Source organism: Lytechinus pictus, chromosome 8 (assembly GCF_037042905.1).
Source record: "Lytechinus pictus isolate F3 Inbred chromosome 8, Lp3.0, whole genome shotgun sequence".
NCBI lineage: Eukaryota > Metazoa > Echinodermata > Echinoidea > Temnopleuroida > Toxopneustidae > Lytechinus > Lytechinus pictus.
In genome coordinates this window covers 35,294,104-35,315,912 of record NC_087252.1, presented here as the reverse complement: position 1 = coordinate 35,315,912, position 21,809 = coordinate 35,294,104, and the positions used below count along the sequence as shown (strand labels likewise).

At 36.4% G+C, this 21,809-nt stretch overlaps 1 protein-coding gene across 1 annotated transcript; it reads right to left on the bottom strand.

The window, feature by feature from the left end:
- Positions 1–1,335: 1,335 nt before the first annotated feature.
- Positions 1,336–20,634, bottom strand: LOC129266126 (zinc finger protein 93-like). The gene is made up of 6 exons (XM_064103983.1): positions 20,555–20,634; positions 16,351–16,641; positions 15,190–15,588; positions 14,506–14,654; positions 12,115–12,367; positions 1,336–5,795 (listed from the first exon to the last, which is right to left on the bottom strand). The coding sequence occupies exons 2-6, from the start codon at positions 16,607–16,609 to the stop codon at positions 4,483–4,485; spliced, it is 2,373 nt and encodes a 790-aa protein (XP_063960053.1). The 5' UTR covers positions 16,610–16,641; positions 20,555–20,634; the 3' UTR covers positions 1,336–4,482.
- Positions 20,635–21,809: the final 1,175 nt, after the last annotated feature.

Sequence of the window (21,809 nt, the reverse complement as noted above, 5' to 3'; positions counted from 1 at the left end):
CAAAATACAGCCTTCTGAAAATATGGGCGTTTCATACATGCACATTCATGTGCGAAAGCCGCACCCTTATTGTGAGATAGCTTCAACATGTTAATCTTGAGAGATTGGTCAACCAAGGTGTACCCAACATAATGCAAGAGTTTTTCTCTTTCAAAATGATTACAAAGCACATTTTAACACAGCTTCCTGGGATCTCGCATGAACATGTACACTTCTACTAATCCTTATTGCTCCATGTGCTTGGGATTCATTGTCCATTTAAAGGACAAGTCCACCCCCAAAAAAAGTTGATTTCAATGTAAAGAGAAAAATCCAACAAGCATAACACTGAAAATTTCACCAAATCGGATGTAAAATAAGAAAGTTATGACAATTTAAAGTTTCGCTTAATTTCACAAAACAGTTTATATGCACATCCTTGCTGGTATGCAAATAAGGAGACTATGATGTCATCCACTCACTATTTCTTTTGTATTTTATTATATGAAATATTCTTATTTTCTCCTCATTGGCAAGTGATACAACGGTTAATTCCTCCCTGAACATGTGTAACTAGCATTGTTTAATACTATATGGTTCAGTCAAATTGGTCATTATTGTCAAATCCATAAAAAATGAAATATCGTATAATTCAAACAATAAAAAACAAAAGAAATAGTGAGTGATGGACATCATCGACTGACTCACCTTGTTGTGCATATCAATTTTTTGTGAAAAATAAGCGAAACTTTAAAATATGATAACTTTCTTATTTTACATCCGATTTTGATGAAATTTTCAGCACTATGCTAGTTTGATTTTTCTCTATGGGGTGGACTTGACCTTTAAATATTGAATTTTTTCATTCTTGTGGCTCGGTCTATGGGTTACACAACATTTGCTCCGGTCTTAATATCTCAGAGGGCATAGGGTTAGAGTCAGGATTGTAAGAGTTTTTGGTTCGGAATAATGTAAAGATAAGGATTAGGGTTTATTGAGTTTTGGAGGTTACCTACATCATTGGGTTTAGTACGGCCCCACCTCCCACACCTCGTGCAAATCGTACTCTTAACACGTAGTGTTGACTGTTGCGGGAAAAAGTACATCTTTTATAAAATATTTTAGTTTTTTTTGTACCCTCACAAATTTTGTCATTTTTTTCCTTCATTATTTTGGTGTTTTGACACCCTTATTACATTACGTACGTTACGTGCCCTATCTTGAAAAAGACATTGAGCACAACTGTATGCCCCCCCCCCCCCGCACTTCCTCCATTTACCATCCTGAAATAATTTTCTCCCCATTCTAGAAGGCTGCAAGACTCATGAAGTGAGGTGAGGATGGAGAAAATGAATGTCAGACATACAAAAGGTTTATTACATTATTGCATTGCATAAATAATACAGAGTTGATTAAATGAATACTTAGTTATTTCAGAGAAATGCAAAAAAAAGGGGGGGGGGTCTACAAATAATGAAAGGATTCTCAACCATATTCCTTACATACACATGAGTACATGTAGGTTTCATCATGGAAACACCAAACCTTTGCTGCTAATGTTAACAAATGAGATGTTGGATTGAAGTTGTTTGTAATCTATACACACATTGTTCCTTCCTCATGAATTCATGTACTTAAAATGACCCTCTACAAAATAATAGAGAGTTGTGACCAATATAAAGTAGTTTACTGCATTTTCCCCTATCATGACACACACCCGGGTTCCGTAAAACCCCCGTCACACTAGAGGCGGAATGAGCCGGAATGCCGTCAGAATGAAAATGTTCAAAACTTTCGAAGTGCATTCAAAGTGGAGAAATATCGAACGACATTCGAAGTGCATTCTGACTGCTCTCTGACTGCATTCTAAATATTCTTGCTGCATTCTAACAGCATTCTTAATATTCTTCCTGTGTTCTGACTGTATTCGAGCTGCATTCGACAGTCAATACACCCGGAATGTGCAAGAATCATTCGAGGCGGGATCAAAGGACGTTTTAAGTATTCGAACGACATTTTTGCAAAAGTAGTGAAAATTTCAAATTCCCTCCCGTATGTGGCACGAATTTTGAAAGTTCTTCATTCCGGCTGCTTCTGATCGATTCCCGCTGATTCCGAATAAGTGTGACGGGGGTATAAAGCAAAAGGTTAGCGATGAATTGCAAACATGAAAGAACCACACTGATTGGTTCCCGGTGGGTGTTTCATAAAGCTGTTCGTAAAGTTCAAACGACTGGAACATGTTTTCAGGTCATAACTCAATTACGTACATGTAGGGATACGACATAGCACAACGAAGGATCACAAAGTCATTCGTATCTTACAAACAGCTTTATGAAACACTCACCAGGGGCCCGTAACATCTTTCTACGATTGATTCCATTGACTACAATGTACAATCAATCGTGAAGATCAAGCGTACGATCAATCGCTAACTTTTGTGTTACGGGACCCAGGTGGGTGTTTCATAAAGCTGTTCGTAAGTTAAGAGCGACTTTAAGAACGACTGGTGATTCTTTCTTGTGGTAAATGGAATATTCATTGGCAAGGGTTTAGCGCATAAGAAAGGTTCACCAGTGGTTCTTAAAGTCGCTCTTATCTTTAATACGAACAGCTTTATGAAAACGACCCCCAGGTCAGTATTTTAAACAGAGTGCGCATGCAACGATGATCTTGATAGGTCATTGGTATTTAGCGATTGCAAACCTTTGTGTTACAGAGCCCAGAACACACACACAGGACAGCGGCAAGGATTATAGAGACAACCTGCCAGATGTCACAAAGGTTTGACAAATAGAAAGACATACCTCACATTTTGACCCTCTACAGAATAAAAGATGCATTTGTCATGTCGGTGCAAGAACGTCTATAAACCACGCTTTTGCCCATCCCATGGGTACAAAACTCCCTTGGCAGCACGCATAAGGGCATTTCTGTACTGATAGGGTGCACAAAAATGTTTTGCTAAGGGCGTTCTTGCACCAACAGGACAGGTTTTGATCTTGTCCAATATCAAACTGTTTACTGCATTTTCTACCACAAAACATACAGGACAATCTGTGGCAATGATTGAAGTGACAAACTCTCAGATGTTGAAAGGTGTGAGAAACACAAGGGAGTAATTCACATTTGGGGGCATTTTAGAGATATTGGTTAAGAAATGGTACCACCTAGTGATTCTGAAAACTGAGGCCTAAACTCAATTCAACTTCATATTGCCTATAAAGCTAATCACAATATTTTGGCTTGATGGACAGGGATAGAGTTGAAGACGAGAGTTTAAAGTCAAGTCACCAGGCCACTGGATAAAATCTGCTCTGAGAGCCATTACCAAGGCCGGCAAAATATGGCCTCAAGGCCGACCTCAACTCAATCCTTGTTGGGTAGAAAAGTATAAAACACCCCTTTTCTCATAATCTCTGTTTTTCAATCTTAAGCACAATACTGCAAAAGGACGACAAAAGGAATTAAATTGATATTTTTCTTCAAAATTGACTTTTTTCTTGATTTGGGGTGAATTCTGTATAATCTAAATGATTACATAGGAATTGGAGTCACACAGCCCCCAAATTTTGAAACGTATAGTGTAAATGTTTCAAAAGCAAGTATTAACTCTATATATTTCCATGTAAGAGAATGACACATTTTCCTCATTTACTTTGAAACTCATTCCATACAGAGATACTTCCTTTCGTCATCAGACAGCAGAATACATTTCCAGATAAAAATCACTGTTTTGTCAGAAAGACCTTCTGTTTTTCAACCTCCAGTACAACATTCCTAGATAAAATCAATGTTCTTGTATTAAGACCTTCTGTTTTTCAACCTTTAGTGCAATTCATTTGTAGACATAATCCCAAATAATAATAATTCTTATTTACTCAAGGTAGCCACTTCAGCTTTTATGAATGTGTTATAACATTATTATAATACATTGGCCCAAATTCACAAAGGTGGTTTTGAAAACTCACGGTTGAGTCCATGGTTTATGCAGATTTCCTGTAAAAATTACACTTAAATTACCACGTATATTAAAAATGTCCAATGTTGATGCCCGCAATTGTCCCAGTGTGCCAAATTGACGCCTGTTACCGTGGTTATCCAAGCTATGTTATTCATGAGTCCACTGTTTGAATTAATGAGTCCACTCTTCAAACAGTGGACTCATGAATAAAATAGCGTATCTAACCATGGTAACAGGCGTCAAGTTGGCGCACTGTGACAAAAGGGCGCACCAGCATTGGAATTTTTTATACAGGAAATCTGCCTACACCATAGATTCAGCTGTGGATTTTCAAAACCACCTTTGTGAATTCGGGCCGTAGTGTTTCAAATACGTCAAGCACCTGACAAGAAGGTCCCATTTATGTCTTAGTTTTTGTATGACTCGGCTGGGGATTGAACCCATGATGTCAGGAGGCAGACAATCTACCACTGAGCCACCATGTCCAGCCACTGTTTGTAGTGAAGACCTTGTTTTTCAGCCTTCAGTGTAGTACATTCCTAGATGTTATCTGGGTGACCTTCTGCAGTGTGATGTAGAAGATGAGCTGTAAGATTGTGGTTGTTCCTAAATGATTTTCCACATTTATCGCATTGAAATGGCATTTCTCCCGTATGAATACGTTGATGCACCACCATAGAGTCCTTGCTGGAGAATCCCTTCCCGCACACCAAACACACGTGGGGTCGGATACCTTTATGACGCCTCTCGTGGTTCCGCCAGCTCGATCGCTCCATGAAGCGCTTGTCGCAGAAGGAGCAGGCGAAGCGCTTTTCGCGTTTGCCGTGCATACGTGTCCGATGCTTTCCCATGAGTTTCTGCGTTCTGAATCCTCGATCGCACACGGTACACTTGTAAGGTTTTGCCCCCGTATGTTCCCCTTGATGGTTGGATAGAGCATTCGCGGACGCGAAGGATCGGTCGCAAAGCTGGCACTGGAACGGTCTGATGGGATTATGTTTCTTAAGATGGGTATCAAGGTTACATCTGGTAGCAAATCTCTGTGAGCACTGTGGACACTGGTATGTACCCTTACCTTCATGCGCTTCCTGCTCGTGGTATTTCCGCTGGTTGTACTGTCGGAACTTCATGCCGCAGTGACGGCACTTGTACGGCCGCGGGCGGTCAAAGTACGAGAACCGCTTTCCGAGCATATCAACGGGAAACGCCGACGAGACTTCCGCTTGCTTGTCGGAAACCTTACCCTTTCCACCTTCATCTGTTGCTTTCGCGGAAGCTGTTGATTTATCATTTTTTATTCCATCTTCTTTCTGTACTGTTTTGCCAGAATCGTTACACTGGTGTTTCTTGAATTCTGCTAAATCCTCATATTCCTGTTTACAAGTCTGACACGAGAACTTGGTGCATCGCCAGCCGTGTACCTCACGTTCATGCTGATGTAGGCTGGTCTTTGAGGTGAATATCTTACTACATATCTCACATCTAAATGGTCGGCCTTGATGCTTTAAAATATGCTTTGTCAGTATCTCGGCATTCTCGCACGCTTCCCCGCAGTGGTCGCAGACGTACATCCCACCAGCGAAATCATGGAAAGTCTCGTGGGCCGCCAGCCGTCCTCTGGTTGGAAAGTCTTTGCCGCACGTCACGCATATAAAACGGTTGTCGGCGTTTCTGACCGGATGAGTCGAGGATGGTTGTCTGATTTCGGTGAGCTTCTTCTTGACTTCCCAAGTAAACAAAGGTCGTATTTCACCCGTATGCTCAGAGTCATGAGCCAGTTTGATGTGTCGCATCATGCGCTTAGCAGATTTGTAGAAACACTGACATTCCTTGCATTGGAAGTTATCCGTCTCTGCATGACAAAAGAAGACCAAAAAAAATGTGAACAAGAAATATTGGTTACTGTTGTTTTTGTTATTATTATAAACAATAATGTTAACATTTATATTATCATTATCATCATGATTATTATCATTAGCACTGTCATTATAGTTATCTTATCATTATTATCATTGTCAATATCACTACAATTATTATCATCAGCATCACTGTCACAATTAGTGTCATTATCAGTAACACTGTCATTTTCATATATATATTCATTGTAGTTATTATTTGCATTTGGCATAATCAATAAACATAGAAAATACAAGCAATAGCAGGAGACACACATGGATGTTGGGGAAACAAAAAGATTACCGGTAACTTAAATTACTATTTATAAGCTGAAAGTCTTCATTACCAGTCTATGTGACTAAACCTAAACATCGTGTACATAAACATCATATATTGGCGCATTTGTTCTTTTCTGAATGAGAGAACTGTTAAAGGAAACCAAAACCCAAGAAGAGAAGCAATCTTATTGGAAAGAGTAAAATGGGAGGAACAATTTCAAAAAGTTTCATCAAAATCGGTTATGAAATAATTAACTCTTACTATGCCATGCCCAATACCCCTCTAGTGCCAGGGATATTCGAGGGAATCCTAAATTGACCGAAACGTAAGCAGAGACCGATTTTAAAACGGTCATAACTCTTTACCCGAACGTTGTATAATGAAACCTTCTACATAAGAAATGATGCATGGTTCATGGACTTTATGATCATATTATGACCTTTCATATTTGCAATCGGAAAAATTGAGAAAAGATGAAATATTTTACATCGTTTTTTTCAATAAGTAAAACCTAGAAAATTATGATTTCATGAACATTTCAAAGAGTAAATAACCTGAGTAATTGAAGAGATACCAACAAATTAAGAAGATAAAATGAAAGTTCAATGTTTACCCTTTCAAATGACGTATCTATTGATGAAATTGAACAAACAGAAATATGAAAAATAATGCTCTCTTTAATGAAATACTATTTTGCTATTCAAGTTATTTCCTCTGAAATGTGAGAGGGTTTATACACACGAAATTGAAACCGCCCTTTCCAAAAAAGGGCATTGTCGTCGATCAAGTGACCAATCACAGCACAGCTGCGATCCCCACGCAAACACACACAATAATATTAGAGCCATGTATCTTTACAGTGCAGCCAACCGTACCCTTACATTCATGTAGTCTTCAAAACAAGACCCTGTAATTTTTCAGAATGCGCGGTATTCCGAAACAACCGCTATGGGGGAAACAAAATTATTAGCGCAGTGTGAATTTTATGTCATTTCAATTCTTGTCAATATTGTCGTAATGAAAAACATGTTTTAGAAAAATCGTAACCTGGATACGATTTGTGGTGTGCGATACACACAACTATATACTGTTTTGGATAATGTAGGCGATTTATATCCAGTGTCGGCAAAAAGCATTTGCGACCCACTCAACTATCGTTCTAAAGCATGAATCAGTGTAAAGTTTAGTCATATTTTGTCAGGGTCGATTCGTCGTACATACTATACGGGCTTTCGTACTGTAACAAAGTTATTGCCAGTCAGAAGGAGACAAAATATAGAAAACTAAAGATGATATATTTAAATATAGATAAAGAGGGATCGGACAGATTCAATACTAACAGGTTTGGGGTGTAAAATCCCACAAAATAATATGGGCGTTCTTGGCAAAGTACACAGAACTAAGAAAAAATGTTTATTTTTCGTGAATCAAGAAGAGGAAATGCAGATCAGTTGCAAACTAAAAATTCAATACAAATTTTCAAAAAGAAAATAGGCCTATTTGTTCTGTAATGTGAGGTCAGGTGGAAATGTTTATGTTGATTTTTAGCCCTTTTTGTGGTGACCAAGGTTGAATACAAAATTAAATGTATTTATTACAAAACATAATTCTAGCATAATATTCATACGTTATCATTATTACGTAACTAACTGATCTCACATCTCTCTCTCTCTCTCTCTCATTCCATCTATATCCATCTCTCGTAATCTCTGGACTCTCTCTCCTTTCTTTTTCATATCGTGTTTTTTTTTCACTTTTATTTTACTTTTATATCTTTGCATAGATTTTGTGCTTTAATGATAAACGATAATTATAATGAAAGTAACAAAACTACTACTACTACTACCACTACTACTATGAAACTACAATTACTTTTTACAGCAGTACAAAAACTGGGTGTCCTGGTCGGTCAAATGAATCGCTTAAAATATTATGAACGTTGATATTTGTGAACACTCATTTTAAAACTTTCTAAAAAATGTTAATGTTGAGCCGTTTTGAAGTAATAGACCCCCCCCCCCCCCCGGCTTCCAGGGTAACCAAAATTAAGATAAATATAATGAATAATTACGCAATTAGAATTTTGTGATTACAGTCATTATAAGACTGGTATTTTGACAATTTACACACTGTAATCTGGGCCAACTATGCATCTCGTACATGCCAAGGAATGGACAATACATGCCGGATATTCTTTTTCGTGTGGATAATATAATGCAATATAAATATGAAAATATAATGGCAATTTTAGACAAGAAAAGGGCCCCATTGCATATTATGTCTTTGAATAATTATTTTCAAACTTTAGGCTTCATTCATTCCACAAGCGAGCAAAGTAGCCACCTGTCTGATAACGACTGCATTTTTATTGTTCATGCCACCAAGTCATGAACAATAGATGCCCAGACTCCCTTTCATGAGGAATGTCTAATCCGCACTCCTTCCTGACCTATTATCGAGGAGAGCAATTTAGCACAGGATGTTAATAGAAATCGGGCCACGCGTGCGTCTTTTGATTTGACAATTGAATACTTTCAAAGGTTCCGATACGCACAATAGCTTTTCTCTCCGTTGAGATCAAGATTAAGATTCCTCTGTCTCTTTCCCCAACACCTTCCATTGACTTATTGCCATTAAAGTACATAATTTTTATTCAAATATTTGTTTTGACTTTAAGACATTTAGCATCGACAATATACGTCAAATTTCCTGTAATCTAAATGATGATGATGATGATGATAGGGATGATGGTAAAGATGGCATGGATAATGTCGAGAATGAGAACAAGAAATCACGGGGAAAACAGTACACCTCCACCACCACGACCACCAGCACAAACACTGGCATCGTTACTTCCACTTATCAAAAGCATACAAAAAACAAATAGTTTAAAATAATTTAATTATCTTGTAGCTGGAGCCTATTTTGCATATTTAGAAATAAAGGATAAAGATAAGATTTAAGATTGAAGAAATGTACATGTATAGGCTATATATTGACAAATCAAAAATACAGGAAATTGAAAAATAAAAGAGGGAACATAAATAACGAAGCAATATACCCATTATCTTTTTGCTGGCAAAAAGGGAGAAACAAAAGAAAGCGGAACATCGGAAGAAATTATGCATTGATTGATATAAATTATTTCTCGCTAATAAAACAAATAAGGAAGAATTTAAAAAACGCATTACGGAAAATGCATGACATTCACAGAATTTTGTTAATAAAAGATCATGAAAAGTGCGTTTACTCGCTTGATTCGCTCACTCACATTTTTCTCTTTTTGTTAATCTTCCTTATACCCATCATATTTTTTTATTTCACCCTTTTCACATTGACAACATATATTTTGTTGATGCTCAAAATGATATTAAGGTTTCTTTCCGTAACCGATGCAAATTTGATGTTTATTTTTCCACCAAACTTGGTACGTAATTTGGTGTTGTTATCAAATTTGCTTGATCCATTTTTTTTCATTTAGTAGTATATGATATCAGATTTGACATAAGAGCTCAGCGTGTAGGGGAATTTACCCATCATCTTGTTGCTGGCATAAAGGGAGAAACAAAAGAAAGCGGATCATCGGAAGAAATGATACATTGATTAATATAAAATATATCTCGCTAATAAAACAAATGAGGAAGAATGGAAAAAAACGCATTGCGGAAAGTGCATGACATTCACAGAATTTTGTAAATAAAAGATCATGAAAAGTGCGTTTACTCGCTTGATTCGCTCACTCCCTTTTTCTCTTTTTTTTCCTTTCTTACACACATCATACTTTTGATTTCGCCCTTGCCACATTGACAATATACATTTTGCTAATGATCAAAATAATATTTAGGTTTATTTCCGTAAATTTGATGTTTTTTCCACCGAACTTGGTACGTAATTTGGTGTCGTTAGATTTAGAAAACCGGCTTACAACCCTGTATGCGACGAAAAGGAGCAAAGGAGGAACATGAATAATCATTTTTTTGTCGTAGAAGCTTTCAGATTTCATCATGAGAATACTTTATATATATAATGTGACTCCCACGTTGATACAAACTGTCAAATGTGCATGCTTCATTTTTGTAGGCACTAGCGCCTCTCCATCACACTCTTTCCCCTTCTGCAGATCTGAACCTGACAGTTAAAAACAAAACGCATACTTTCTTTCTTACTTTTGCACTGGCATAGTTGACATCACTTTAGGTGACATCAGATCATGTCGACAATATTGAACGATTCATATTTTTGCGAGAAGTTTGAAGATGATATTAATAAGCGTAACAATATCAATCATTCTTTTTTATAATGGTATGGGCTATAAAAACACAAACGAACATGAACCATTATTTACCTGATCTTAAGTTTATGAAGAGAGAGTTTTGGCTGCAGGAGAAATGCAATTGATATGATTACAATAATTTTTATGACATAATATATAAATATAATATTCATGACTGTTTTCACAAAATATTACTAAACTTTGACATTCAACAACTTTGTTATTTGTTATCCGATTTTGATGAAATTTTCGGTGTTTTGCTTTCAGTGAATTCTGCTTTGTATATAAAACTATAAATACTTTCAGTCCGGACCATCCCTTTTATACTAAGAAGAAGGTGAAAGAGAAGAATAATGATAATAATAATTATAATAACAATAACAATAATGATAATAATGATTATGATAATAGTAATACTAATAATGATAATATTAATAACAATAATAGATGAATAAATAAATAATGAGTGTGATGATTGCAGTGCGCAGACGAGAGTTGGAAATGACAGGCTTCTTTAATCATATATTTATAACGAGAACAATTTTGTGACAATGCTAAAAACAATGTATAAGACCTTTCCCCCGCACCCCCCCCCCACAAAAAAAATCTCCCCCAAACCGTGCACATTTGCAGGCAGAAAAAAGCCTTGACACAAGAATACTACCATACTGGCCTGCAAAAGACCCGATCGATAGCTCATGAATATTCATGTAACAATAGCGAATGGGCGAGTAGTGTTGGGTGAGGAACATCGTACCGCTCGGTCATTGGTCAATTCCGAGCTGAATGTCTTCGCACATTCGCCTTTGCTCTGCCCATAGAAGTACGTGTATTGCTACACACAACCGTTATATCACACGTGTCAATAGGGGAAATCTTGATTCAGATCGCAGCAATATCCGAAATCAACTCTTGAAAATAATGATGCAAAAATACAATTTTACTCAAAAAATGTCTATGTAAACCACTATTTTTTATATGACAAAATGAATTGTGAATTCCTGGCCAGTATAACAACATAAAAAACAGAAAATATGGTGTTGATTTTCTGGCTGTAAAATTGGTTTAAAAAAAAAAAGTTCTCCGGGCACGTATACGTGCCAATGGCATTAGAGGGCTAAGGGCACGTATAGCTGCCAACGGCATTTAAAGAGTTAAGCTATTGACGTTTAAAAAGTCTTGTTGTACGTTCTATGGGGATCCTCAAATTGGCAAACATGCTTCAAAATGGCTGATTTTGTGGACAGCTCTCCATTTGTTTTGTACACAAATTTTCAGATTTTTCCCTTTACACATTTCACATCATCTCCTCCTGACCTTGACATATGTGGTGTGAATTATATTTTCCCATGACATATGTTGTGCTCAGGAGGCAATGTGCAATTTGAAAGATAATGAGGAAAATCTGAAAATTTGTATACAAAACAAATGGAGAGTTGTCCACAAAATCAGCCATTTTGAAGCATGTTTGCCAATTTGAGGATCCCCATAGAAAGTACAACAAGAGTTTTCAAACTCCCATAACTTGCTTATTTCATAACAGATTTTGATGAACTTGTTTTAAATTGTTCCTCTCATTTTACTCTTTGCAATAAGATTGCGTCTCTTCTTGGGTTTTGGTTTCCTTTGAAAACTAAACAACAACAAATAGTGAAAGAAAACCTTTGAAAAATGAAAATCCTATAATACCCCTACATCATCTTGTTATAAATTTTGTATTTACCTTCCTTATAGGTGAGGTCATTTAATTTGATCTTGAAGCCTGCGTGTTTGGCGTAGTCGTCGCTGTAGTAGACTCGTAATTCAGACCCAGGTTCGATCATCTTGGTCGATTGAAAATGAATATACCCGTAGCGTTGTACGGCCTCTATGTTCTGTTCCTTTGCGTTCCTAGCGCATTGTACATGTAACATCCAGTTCTCATTACGTTTATACTTGCCATCCACGTAATAGAGAATCTTGCCAAGGAGGCACAACTGAAAAATAGAAAGAATTCACCCGTTAAAGGAAGGGACAGTGATTTTCTTATTTTCTTATACTTTTCATGTAAAAATTAATGGAATTCACCTGTGCAAAATGGAATTTAGGTTTTTGCTGTGTACATTTTCAGTGACAAAACGGAATTTCCATTTTTAGATCCAGTTGAAACGGAATTACAGATTTTCAGAAACGGAAAAGACAATTTTTTGAAACAGAAAATCACTATCTCTATAAAGGGATGGTCCAGGCTGGAGATATTTATGTCTCAATGAATAGATTCACAAAGCAAAATGCTGAAAATTTGATCAATGAAAAATAAAAAGTATTCACATGTTAAAGGGATGGTCCAGGCTGGAGATATTTATGTCTCAATAAATACATGTAGATTCACAAAGCAAAATGCTGAAAATTTGATCGAAATCGGATAACAAATAACGAAGTTATTGAATTTTAAAAATTTGCATTATTCCGGTAAAACAGTTCTAGACATGTCTTTATATTCATTAGGTGGGATGATGTCATATTCCACTTGTTCTTTTGTATTTTATTACAGTATATGAAATTAGGTTTATTCAAAAAAATTCTACAAGAACTAAAACAATTGGATTGACAACTGATTAAGTGCATTAGTTATTTACTGCCGCAACTTATTTCATCATAATGGAGACACATCATTTTAATACACATACATGTATGAAAAAAATAAACATTTATTATTTCATGTAATAACATAATAAGAAAAAGGAAAGTGGGGATGTGACATCAGCCCACCGAATGAATATTCATGACGATGTGCATATTACTGTTTTCACAAAATATTGATAAACTTCAATTCAAAATTCAATAACTTCGTTATTTGTTATCCGATTTTGATGAAATTTTCAGCATTTTGCTCTGTGAATTTTACTCTATTTATTTAGATATAAATATATTCAGCCTGGACCATCCCTTTAACATAACATTCTTCATTACATTCTTCTGGGGATATTAGTTTAACATGTACACTAAAAAACAGAGAATTCACATTTCTACAAATAATGACATAATTACATATTAATTAACTCGAGAGTTCTTATGTAGAGCAGTAGAATATTCAATTTTGCCAAACAGTTTCCGGAAATCTATAAATATACTGCATATCTATAATTATCATTACATTCTGCAAGCATTATAAGCATAAGGGGTTGGGGTTTTTTGTGTAAGCTAATGGGATTTGTTCAACATTTTAAACATTTGTGATACCAATGCCAGTAGCATTTTAATATAAACAATGAATGATATAAGAGCAGTGCATGGAAATTGCTCGCTCATATATATTCCAATAAAGGGACAATCCACGGCACACAACAGATTCAAGAACATAGTAAATGCATTGAAAGCATCCATGAAATGACAATGGACAGCTTGGAGGTCTTTGTCTAAAATTGATGAAATGCAACAGCAGTTTTGCTGGTGATACCAAATTGCAAATATGTCCTTTGTCCAGAGTCAAGGAAAGGCATTTGACATTATATTTCCGAAGTTCTTGTATTTGTCGTGTGTCACGAAAGCGAAAATTAATACCAACTAATTGTGGTGTAGTGGTTTTGACTCTTGTCTCTCAATCTGAAGGACGTGGGTTCAATTCCCAACCGTGGCATGTTTTGCTTCAGCAAGAAATTTACCCACATTGTGCTGCACTCAACCCCGGTGAGGTGAATGGGCACCCGGTAGGAAGAAATTCCTCGAATGCTTAAGCGCCCATATGGGTAATAATAATATAGGTATATTTACCCAGGGAAGCCACTTCAGTTCTGAAAACTGTTCTCCCAGCGGGCCCTGCTATTATTATTACCCCGGCTTTAGCTGGGCTGCCCAGGCGCTCAAGAATTCAAGGAATTTCTTCCTACTGGGTACCCATTCACCTCACCTGGGTTGAGTGCAGCACACTTTGGATACATTTCTTGCTGAAGGAAATTGCGCCATGGCTGGGATTCGAACCCACGACCCTCTGTTTCAAAGTCAGAAGACTAATCCACTGGGCCACAACGCTCCATGATGGGTGGCACAGCTAAAGCTGGGGTAATAATATCAGCACTTATCCTCAGGCAAAAAGTGCCTTTTAAATCCAGCTATTATCATTATTATTACATACTTCCCAAGATGATTCCTCAACACATCCAGATGCTTCATCCACCAGAGCTCCAAGGAATACACCAAACTCTGTTCTATTCTCAACCGTCTTCTCGGCCTTCACTCCTATCACCTTCTTCTTATCATTCTCAGAAAAACAGTACACAAGTCCTGGGAAGTGTTTCACAAAGGTTAAAGTATGATTTAGAGTCGGACTTGAATTCCCAGTTGCATGGTCAAATCATGCTATCAGGACACACTAGTGACACTCATGCATATTAATCAAAATAAGATAATACACATTGTAGTATTAACAATTAAAATAATGATGATGACAGAGGTGAAGGAAAAAGAGAAGGAAAAGGACGAGGAGGAGGAGGAGAATAAGGAAATGATAACAGAAGGAAAGGGAAAATGAAGAGAAGGTTGAGGAAAAGAAGGAGAAGGAAATAATCAGAAGAAAAGGAGAAGAGAGGGGGAAAAGGAAACGGAGGATAGGAATGAAGGCAAAGAGGAAGAGAAGAACAAAAAGGATATGAAAGAGGAGGATGATGAGAATACCATGAAAAACCAATCATCAATATAAGAAGTGTTCAAATCCTATTAGGTATTGAAGTACAGCAGGATAACCAATTTTAAAATGCTGTAAATATCTAAATTCGGTTATTTATTTACTGCAATAAAATTATGTTACTACAATCAATACCTTGAGGTAGTTTAGGTGGTGATGAAGCCGGCGGTAGGGGCCCCGGGTGTTGCTTCTCTCTCAGAATACTAGGCGGTTCAAGATCGCTATCGTTGTTATTCTCCTGAGATTCTTGGTTGGTCCGTTGAGGTCGGTCGGAGAGATCGACCAGACCGGAGTCTTGACGCAAGTTGATGGCGGATGTCTGGGGGAGGTGTGATCCAAAGTCCCTCTGGTAGTCTTCTTGAGGCTGCTGGTGTTGCTGGAGGGACGGCGGAACGTTGCTGTAGTCCCTCGGGAGTTGTCCCCCATCAGAAAGGAGTTGCATAGGTCTGGTGTCCGACGGCTGACGCTGCTGGTCGGTCTGGTGCGGATGCTGAGGGTGGTGGGAAGGCGGACGTACCGGCACAAGACCAGCCACTACAAAAGAAATATCATACAGGGATTGAATTTGAAATGAGCACATAAGAATGGAGTTACATCTACAGTATCAAAGTCCCTCAAACTCTTTCCAGTCAATGTCTACATCTAATTCTTACCGGACCTCTTACCTTCTTAGATTGGCAAGACCTAAATCTCCACCTTTCCTTCAGTTTTTTGTGCCCCTGTCTTTTCACCCATCTCATCTCCTAAAATATATTGTAAAACTTCTATCCTATCATTTGGTAAGCGTTTCAAGTACAAGTCTTAAATCTACCTCTTTCTTCCAATATCCCCCTCTCTTTCTAACCATCTCACCTTCTAAAATAGATTGTAAAACTTCTGTCCTCTTACATGTTAAATTACAAATCCAGGTCGGGGAGGAAAGCCTGCTGGCTATAGTATTTTATTTTACTTTTTCCTTTCCCAAACTGGACTTTTGCTGTAGAAATCCTTGTTCCATCTGACTCTGTACTAAGTAAATTGCTTGTAATTTGATTTTTGTTGAAATGCTGGATAAAATAATAATAATATAGGAGTAATATAGGAGCGCCTTGAGCACCTAACAAGGTGGATATGTGCGCAATATAAATACCCTATATTATTATTATTATTATAAACTCAACTGAACTCGCCTTCTAATAAAGATTGTAGATCTTGTCCACTCCATCTTGGACTATTATAAACTTTCCAACTACTACATTGTAGCTACCCTTTCCCAAAATATCTTCCCTCAAGTACCGATATCCACTCTCAACTCACCTTCTAATATGGATTGCAGATCTTGACCACTCTGTCTCCGACTGTTGTAAGCTTCCCTGCTACTATGCGGAGCAGCAGCAACAAACACAGGTTGTGATACATGGTGCATGTGTTGATGTGGCGGCGGTTGCAGGGAGTGCTGGTGACTGAAATGTGGCAGATGTTGTAAATGTTGCTGATGATGCGGCAAACCGCTCTGCTGGTCTTCGTGGGAGGCAGTTCGTTGTGACCCCTGTTGGTCCACGTACCGATAGTCCATCTTGCTTACGACGTCTGCAATTTCTTACAGGTCTGTGTTTGGTGACAAAATGTTAAAATCGTTTAATAGCTGGACTACGCCTCAGGTTTTTCTTTTAAAGGGATGGTCCAGGCTGAAAATATTTATATCTAAATACCGGTAAATAGAGCAAAATTCACAAAGCAAAATGCTGAAAATTTCATCAAAATCGGATAACAAATAACAAAGTTATTGAATTTAAAGTTTATCAATATTTTATAAAAAGTTATATGCACAGCATCATCATGAATATTCATTAGGTGGGCTGATGATGTTACATCCCCACTTTCCTTTTTCTTTATATGTTATTACATGAAATCATGAATGTTTAATTTTTTTCATAAATGTGTAAATGTCTCCATTATGATGAAATAAGTAGCGGCAATAAATAACTAATGCACTTTATCAGTTGTCAATCCAATTGTTTACGTTCTTGGTAGAAATTTTTTGAATAAACCTAATTTCATACAATAAAATACAAAATAACAAGTGGGAATATGACATCATCAGCCTACCTAATGAATATTCATGAAGACATGCCTAGAACTGTTTCAACGGAATAATGCAAATCCTTAAAATTCAATAACTTCGTTATCTGACTTTGATCAAATTTTCAAAAATTTTCTCTGTGAATTTTACTCTATTTATTGAGATATAAATATCTCCAGCCTGGACCATTCTTTTAAATCAAACATTCTTCTTCTTCTTCTTCTTCAAGCTACACTGCCTCCTTCAATCCTGAAGATTCTTGCAGTATTGTAGTACCGGGGACCGGCAGGTGCAATACACCGGGTGAACACCCTACTCTTTGACGAATAGTGTATTGGTTTTAACGTGCATAGGTTGTGACTCTCCTATACACGGGACCAACATTTGCGTCCTTTCCGATGGACGGAGTGTTTTACAACTGCATTCACACCCGCACTGAACACAGCGGTGAGGCACGCTAACACACAACGCTAGCATCAGTTTTTTGTTAGACGTCTTCCGGCATGCTGCGGGACTCGAACCCACGCACGTTGAGATCTACGATCTTATCCGGAACAGGCGCTCTAACCGACTGAGCTACACTGCCTCTAATTGCCAGCATCCTATACGTATGTGATTCGATCACGCAAAAGAAACAAGTATGAGTCCCCTTCATAATTGCGATTGGTGTTCGTTTTCAATAAAAATGCCTTCAGCAAAATTTCTTTACTCTTTTAGAGCACACATCTTTTGGATACAATATAAAATTAACCAATTGATTGAGTCATGAGGGGTATGAGTGAGTCTCTGCTTGTCAGGGATTCACTGCTGGACTAATTCTTGGAGGAGAAATTATAAGTACAAAAATGTTTAAAAACTCCTCCAAACAGGATTTCAGCTGTCTTAAGTGAGGATAAAGCAAAGGTAACATTGTCCGCTTGTTGAACATTTAACTATAAAGCTCAAATTTGCACCAATATTCTTAAATAATTTTGATATATGCCTTGTTTATTTTTAGTCATTGCTTTCATGTATTTTAAAAATGTTTCAATTTATACTTTATAGTACCATTAATTTTTCTTGATTGAGTATATTCACATTTGATTTCTTGTGATTCATTTTCTTAAGTCATGTAAGTTGCTCTCAAACTAGCCAGTTAACTGATGTTACCTTTTCAAAGTTTTACAACACCACTCAATTTTCTAACAGACAGGTTTAAAGGTCAAGTCCACCCCAGAAAATTGATGATTTGAATCGATAGAGAAAAATCAAACAAACATAACGCTGCAAATTTCATCGAAATCGGATGTAAAATAAGAAAGTTATGACATTTTTAAGTTTCGCTTTATTTTTCACAAAACAGTTCAATGCGCAACTCAGCGATATGCAAATGAGAGTCGATGATGTCCATCACTCACTATTTCTTTTGTTTTTTATTGTTTGAATAATACAATATCTCAAATTTACAGATTTGACAATAAGGACCAACTTAACTTAACCATAAACTGTTAAAATAATGGTAACTGCACATGTTCAGTGAGAAAATAAACTTTGTTTCACTTGACAAGGAGGAGAAAATGAGAATATTTCATATTTCATATAATAAAATACAAAAGAAATAGTGAGTGGGTGACGTCATCAGTCTGCCAATTTGCACACCGTCCAGGATGTGCATATAACACTGTTTTGTGAAATTAAGCGAAACTTTAAAATGTCATAACTTTCTTATTTTACACCCGATTTTGATGAAATTTTCAGCGTTTTGCTTGTTGGATTTTTCTCCTTTTTTCAAATCAACTTTTTGTTGGGGTGGACTTGTCCTTTGAACAATATTTTTTATTAATTGATTTTTGAAATACATATATGGCATCATTATAAGTTCTTATTGAAATTCTGCTCAACCTTCTCAGATGGTCTTTCAAATATTTAGTAAAATGCATCTTCTCATTAACTTTCAAGTAGAATCTATTATCTTACCTTACCACTATTACCTGAGAATACCCTAATATTTTGAATCTATATTGTAATTTCTGTATATTTGATTCTTTTGTTATATTGACAATATTGATTAATTTCAATCATAGTTTAATTGTAACACATCTGTCAATTCAGCTTTTAAGCTGCAATCACATTAAATCTTGAATCTGAATCTTGGTATCTTAAAAACTTTGAAGACAGATCAGCCACAGATCATGAGAAGACTGAAGTCAAGAGTGTGAGTAAAAGTAAACTCAAGTGGACTGAACAAAGACAAAGTAAAAATAAAAATAGCACATTGTTTAAGCCTGTCACGTCACTCTAACTACAAGTTGTTAACAACTTTTTTGTAATTGTTTAAACTTTTTAAACAACTTATTTAAAAATTACAAACAGTTGTTAAAAAGTTTTAACAATAGTTGTTGGAGTGACAGGCTAGTTAAACAAGCTAAAAATTTTAAACAGCGTTTTTACATAGTGAAGTCTGAAGAGTCATTTTCAAATTTTCTGCGTTATTTGTAATGTTTGTCCAGTTAAACATGATGGGATTGATGATCTATCCTGACCTCTGCCTGACATCGAAGTTTTGAATAGGTCAATGAAAACATTTCAGGGGTTAGATCTAGAACGAAATTGAAACTAGCACAATAGAGACAGAAAATGGAGTAGAGTGAGTGATTGTATTACCGACCGGCCTTGTATTACCGAATACGCGCATCATACACGTCAGAAAATAATGTCATACGCTCAAAAATTTGCAACATTCTTCCCAAGAGAAACTGAATAGAAAGATGATGAAAAATGGTCAAAAACACATTTTCAAAGTCTTAATATTCTAAAAATAATTAAGATATGGTAAAAAAACCTCATCAGTGATTTTGTTGTTGTCTCAATTTTTCCCATAGAAAACACGTTCGGTAATACGATACCTTTTTCAAGTGACCAAAATATTTCACATGCGAAGAGGGGTTTGATTGGAAGCTAATAATTATCGTAAAACAGAAAAATGATTTCGGCAAAATTTTTACATATTTATATTTTGTAGGTAATTGTGTATTTATGGTGAAAGTTTGATGAATTTGATGAGAATAATGTGTTTGATATGATTGAATTCATGAAAAGTGTTCGGTAATACGATCCACTAGCACTACCATACATATTCTAGCCAAGAAAATATCAATTGAGAAATCGCTGGACCTCATCTCCGCTAGCCGCTACGCGCCGATCCGCCCCGGCTCGCGCTCGCAACGCGACCCTCCAGCTCGACTTTCCTTTCATTTTTCTCTGCGACTCGCTCATTCACACTCAATACGACATAGAATTTCATCCTTATTTTCACATCAAATTAAATATTTTCACCTCTCATACCACCAAGACACTGTATTACAGAATAACTAGCACAAATAATCCGCATTCGATCATCATAAGCTGCAAAAACACAAAAAATTTACGAGAATTTTTGTGATTTTTTTTTTTACTCACGGTCACAGTCGTCTACTCGAAGAAAGTGAAAATACATGGTTGAGCTTTGTCAATCATTAGAGTCGCAAGTCAATACGGCATACCCAGCCTGTAAAAAAATTGTGCAAACACAAGAGAGACAACATAAATGCGTTTGACTTGACAATGGGTGATTTCAAGTTCAGTGTTGACCTTTTGGTGTTACTGTTTTTTACACGAGTGTAAAACTGTAAAACCAACATAAAATGAAGATGGTCCTGACCCGGGTCCTGAAAAGTCACTCATTAGTTGTGATCTAGATCAGTTTTACATACGAAGAGTTTAGTTACAAAAGATGTTAGCTAGGTCCACTTTGGACCATTCCGAGAAAAACCATGTTTTTTATTCTCACTTATTGCAATATTCTTATGAGAAACTAATTTGTCATGATGTACTACCCTATCATGTGAACATAAAATTGGGTATAAAAGAAATCTACCTGTCTTCAATTTTTTTCTACATATTTAAAAAAAAATATCATTGTGGACCTATAACCCCTTTTGCAACTAAACTGAAATCAAATCAATCTCTTTTGATTAAAAAAGTGATTTTTCTTCGCCACTTTCATTCACCTTTTTATTTGAATTTCAAATTGTCTTTGGTATCATCAGAGTGACTAAAAATTTAGAGGTTAGTTAGGAACAGAAAACAATACAATTTATGAAAAATGGACCTATCCCCGGCCTTTTGACAAATGAGTTCTTCAGAAGAGTTTAGTTGCAAAAGGAGTTAGGTCCACTCAAAGAAAATAATTTTTCTGAATTCTCCTATATTGCAATATTTGTATTCAAAACTGAAATTTCATGATATACCATGAGAACATAAAATTGTGTATAAGAGAAATCTACCTGTCTTCATATTATTTAAGATATCCTTTTCCCAAAAAAAATTGTGTGGACCTAACCCCTTTTGCAACTAAACTGAAAAGTGAGCTCTTCATTTATTACTCAGAATAGGTTTTGGAGCTATAGCTAGGGGAAGCAATCCAAATTGTGCTTCCAATAATTAACACCAACACCAAAGCCAACACCGGACTTGAAACCACCCATTATACCAAGTGGAAAAAATAGTAAAACAAAAACAAAAACCGCAAATTCGATTTACATGATTTAAGGCGACCGCACACCTATTACGACTGGTCTGCGACCCGATTTTGGAACAAATCACATTTTGCTCATTTTCTGAAGATGTGAATGGAACATATCATTTTATTTGAGGTTAAAATTAATTGAAATAA

What these genes read in the sequence shown, in the direction of transcription:
- LOC129266126 (XM_064103983.1), bottom strand. Translation starts at nt 16,609, where the DNA reads ATGGACTATCGGTACGTGGACCAACAGGGGTCACAACGAACTGCCTCC. An exon ending in ACCACCTAAACTACCTCAAG is followed by an intron (nt 14,655 to 15,189) that starts GTATTGATTGTA and finishes AACACTTCCCAG; the next exon opens with GACTTGTGTACTGTTTTTCT. An exon ending in TTGAGGAATCATCTTGGGAA is followed by an intron (nt 12,368 to 14,505) that starts GTATGTAATAAT and finishes TCTATTTTTCAG; the next exon opens with TTGTGCCTCCTTGGCAAGAT.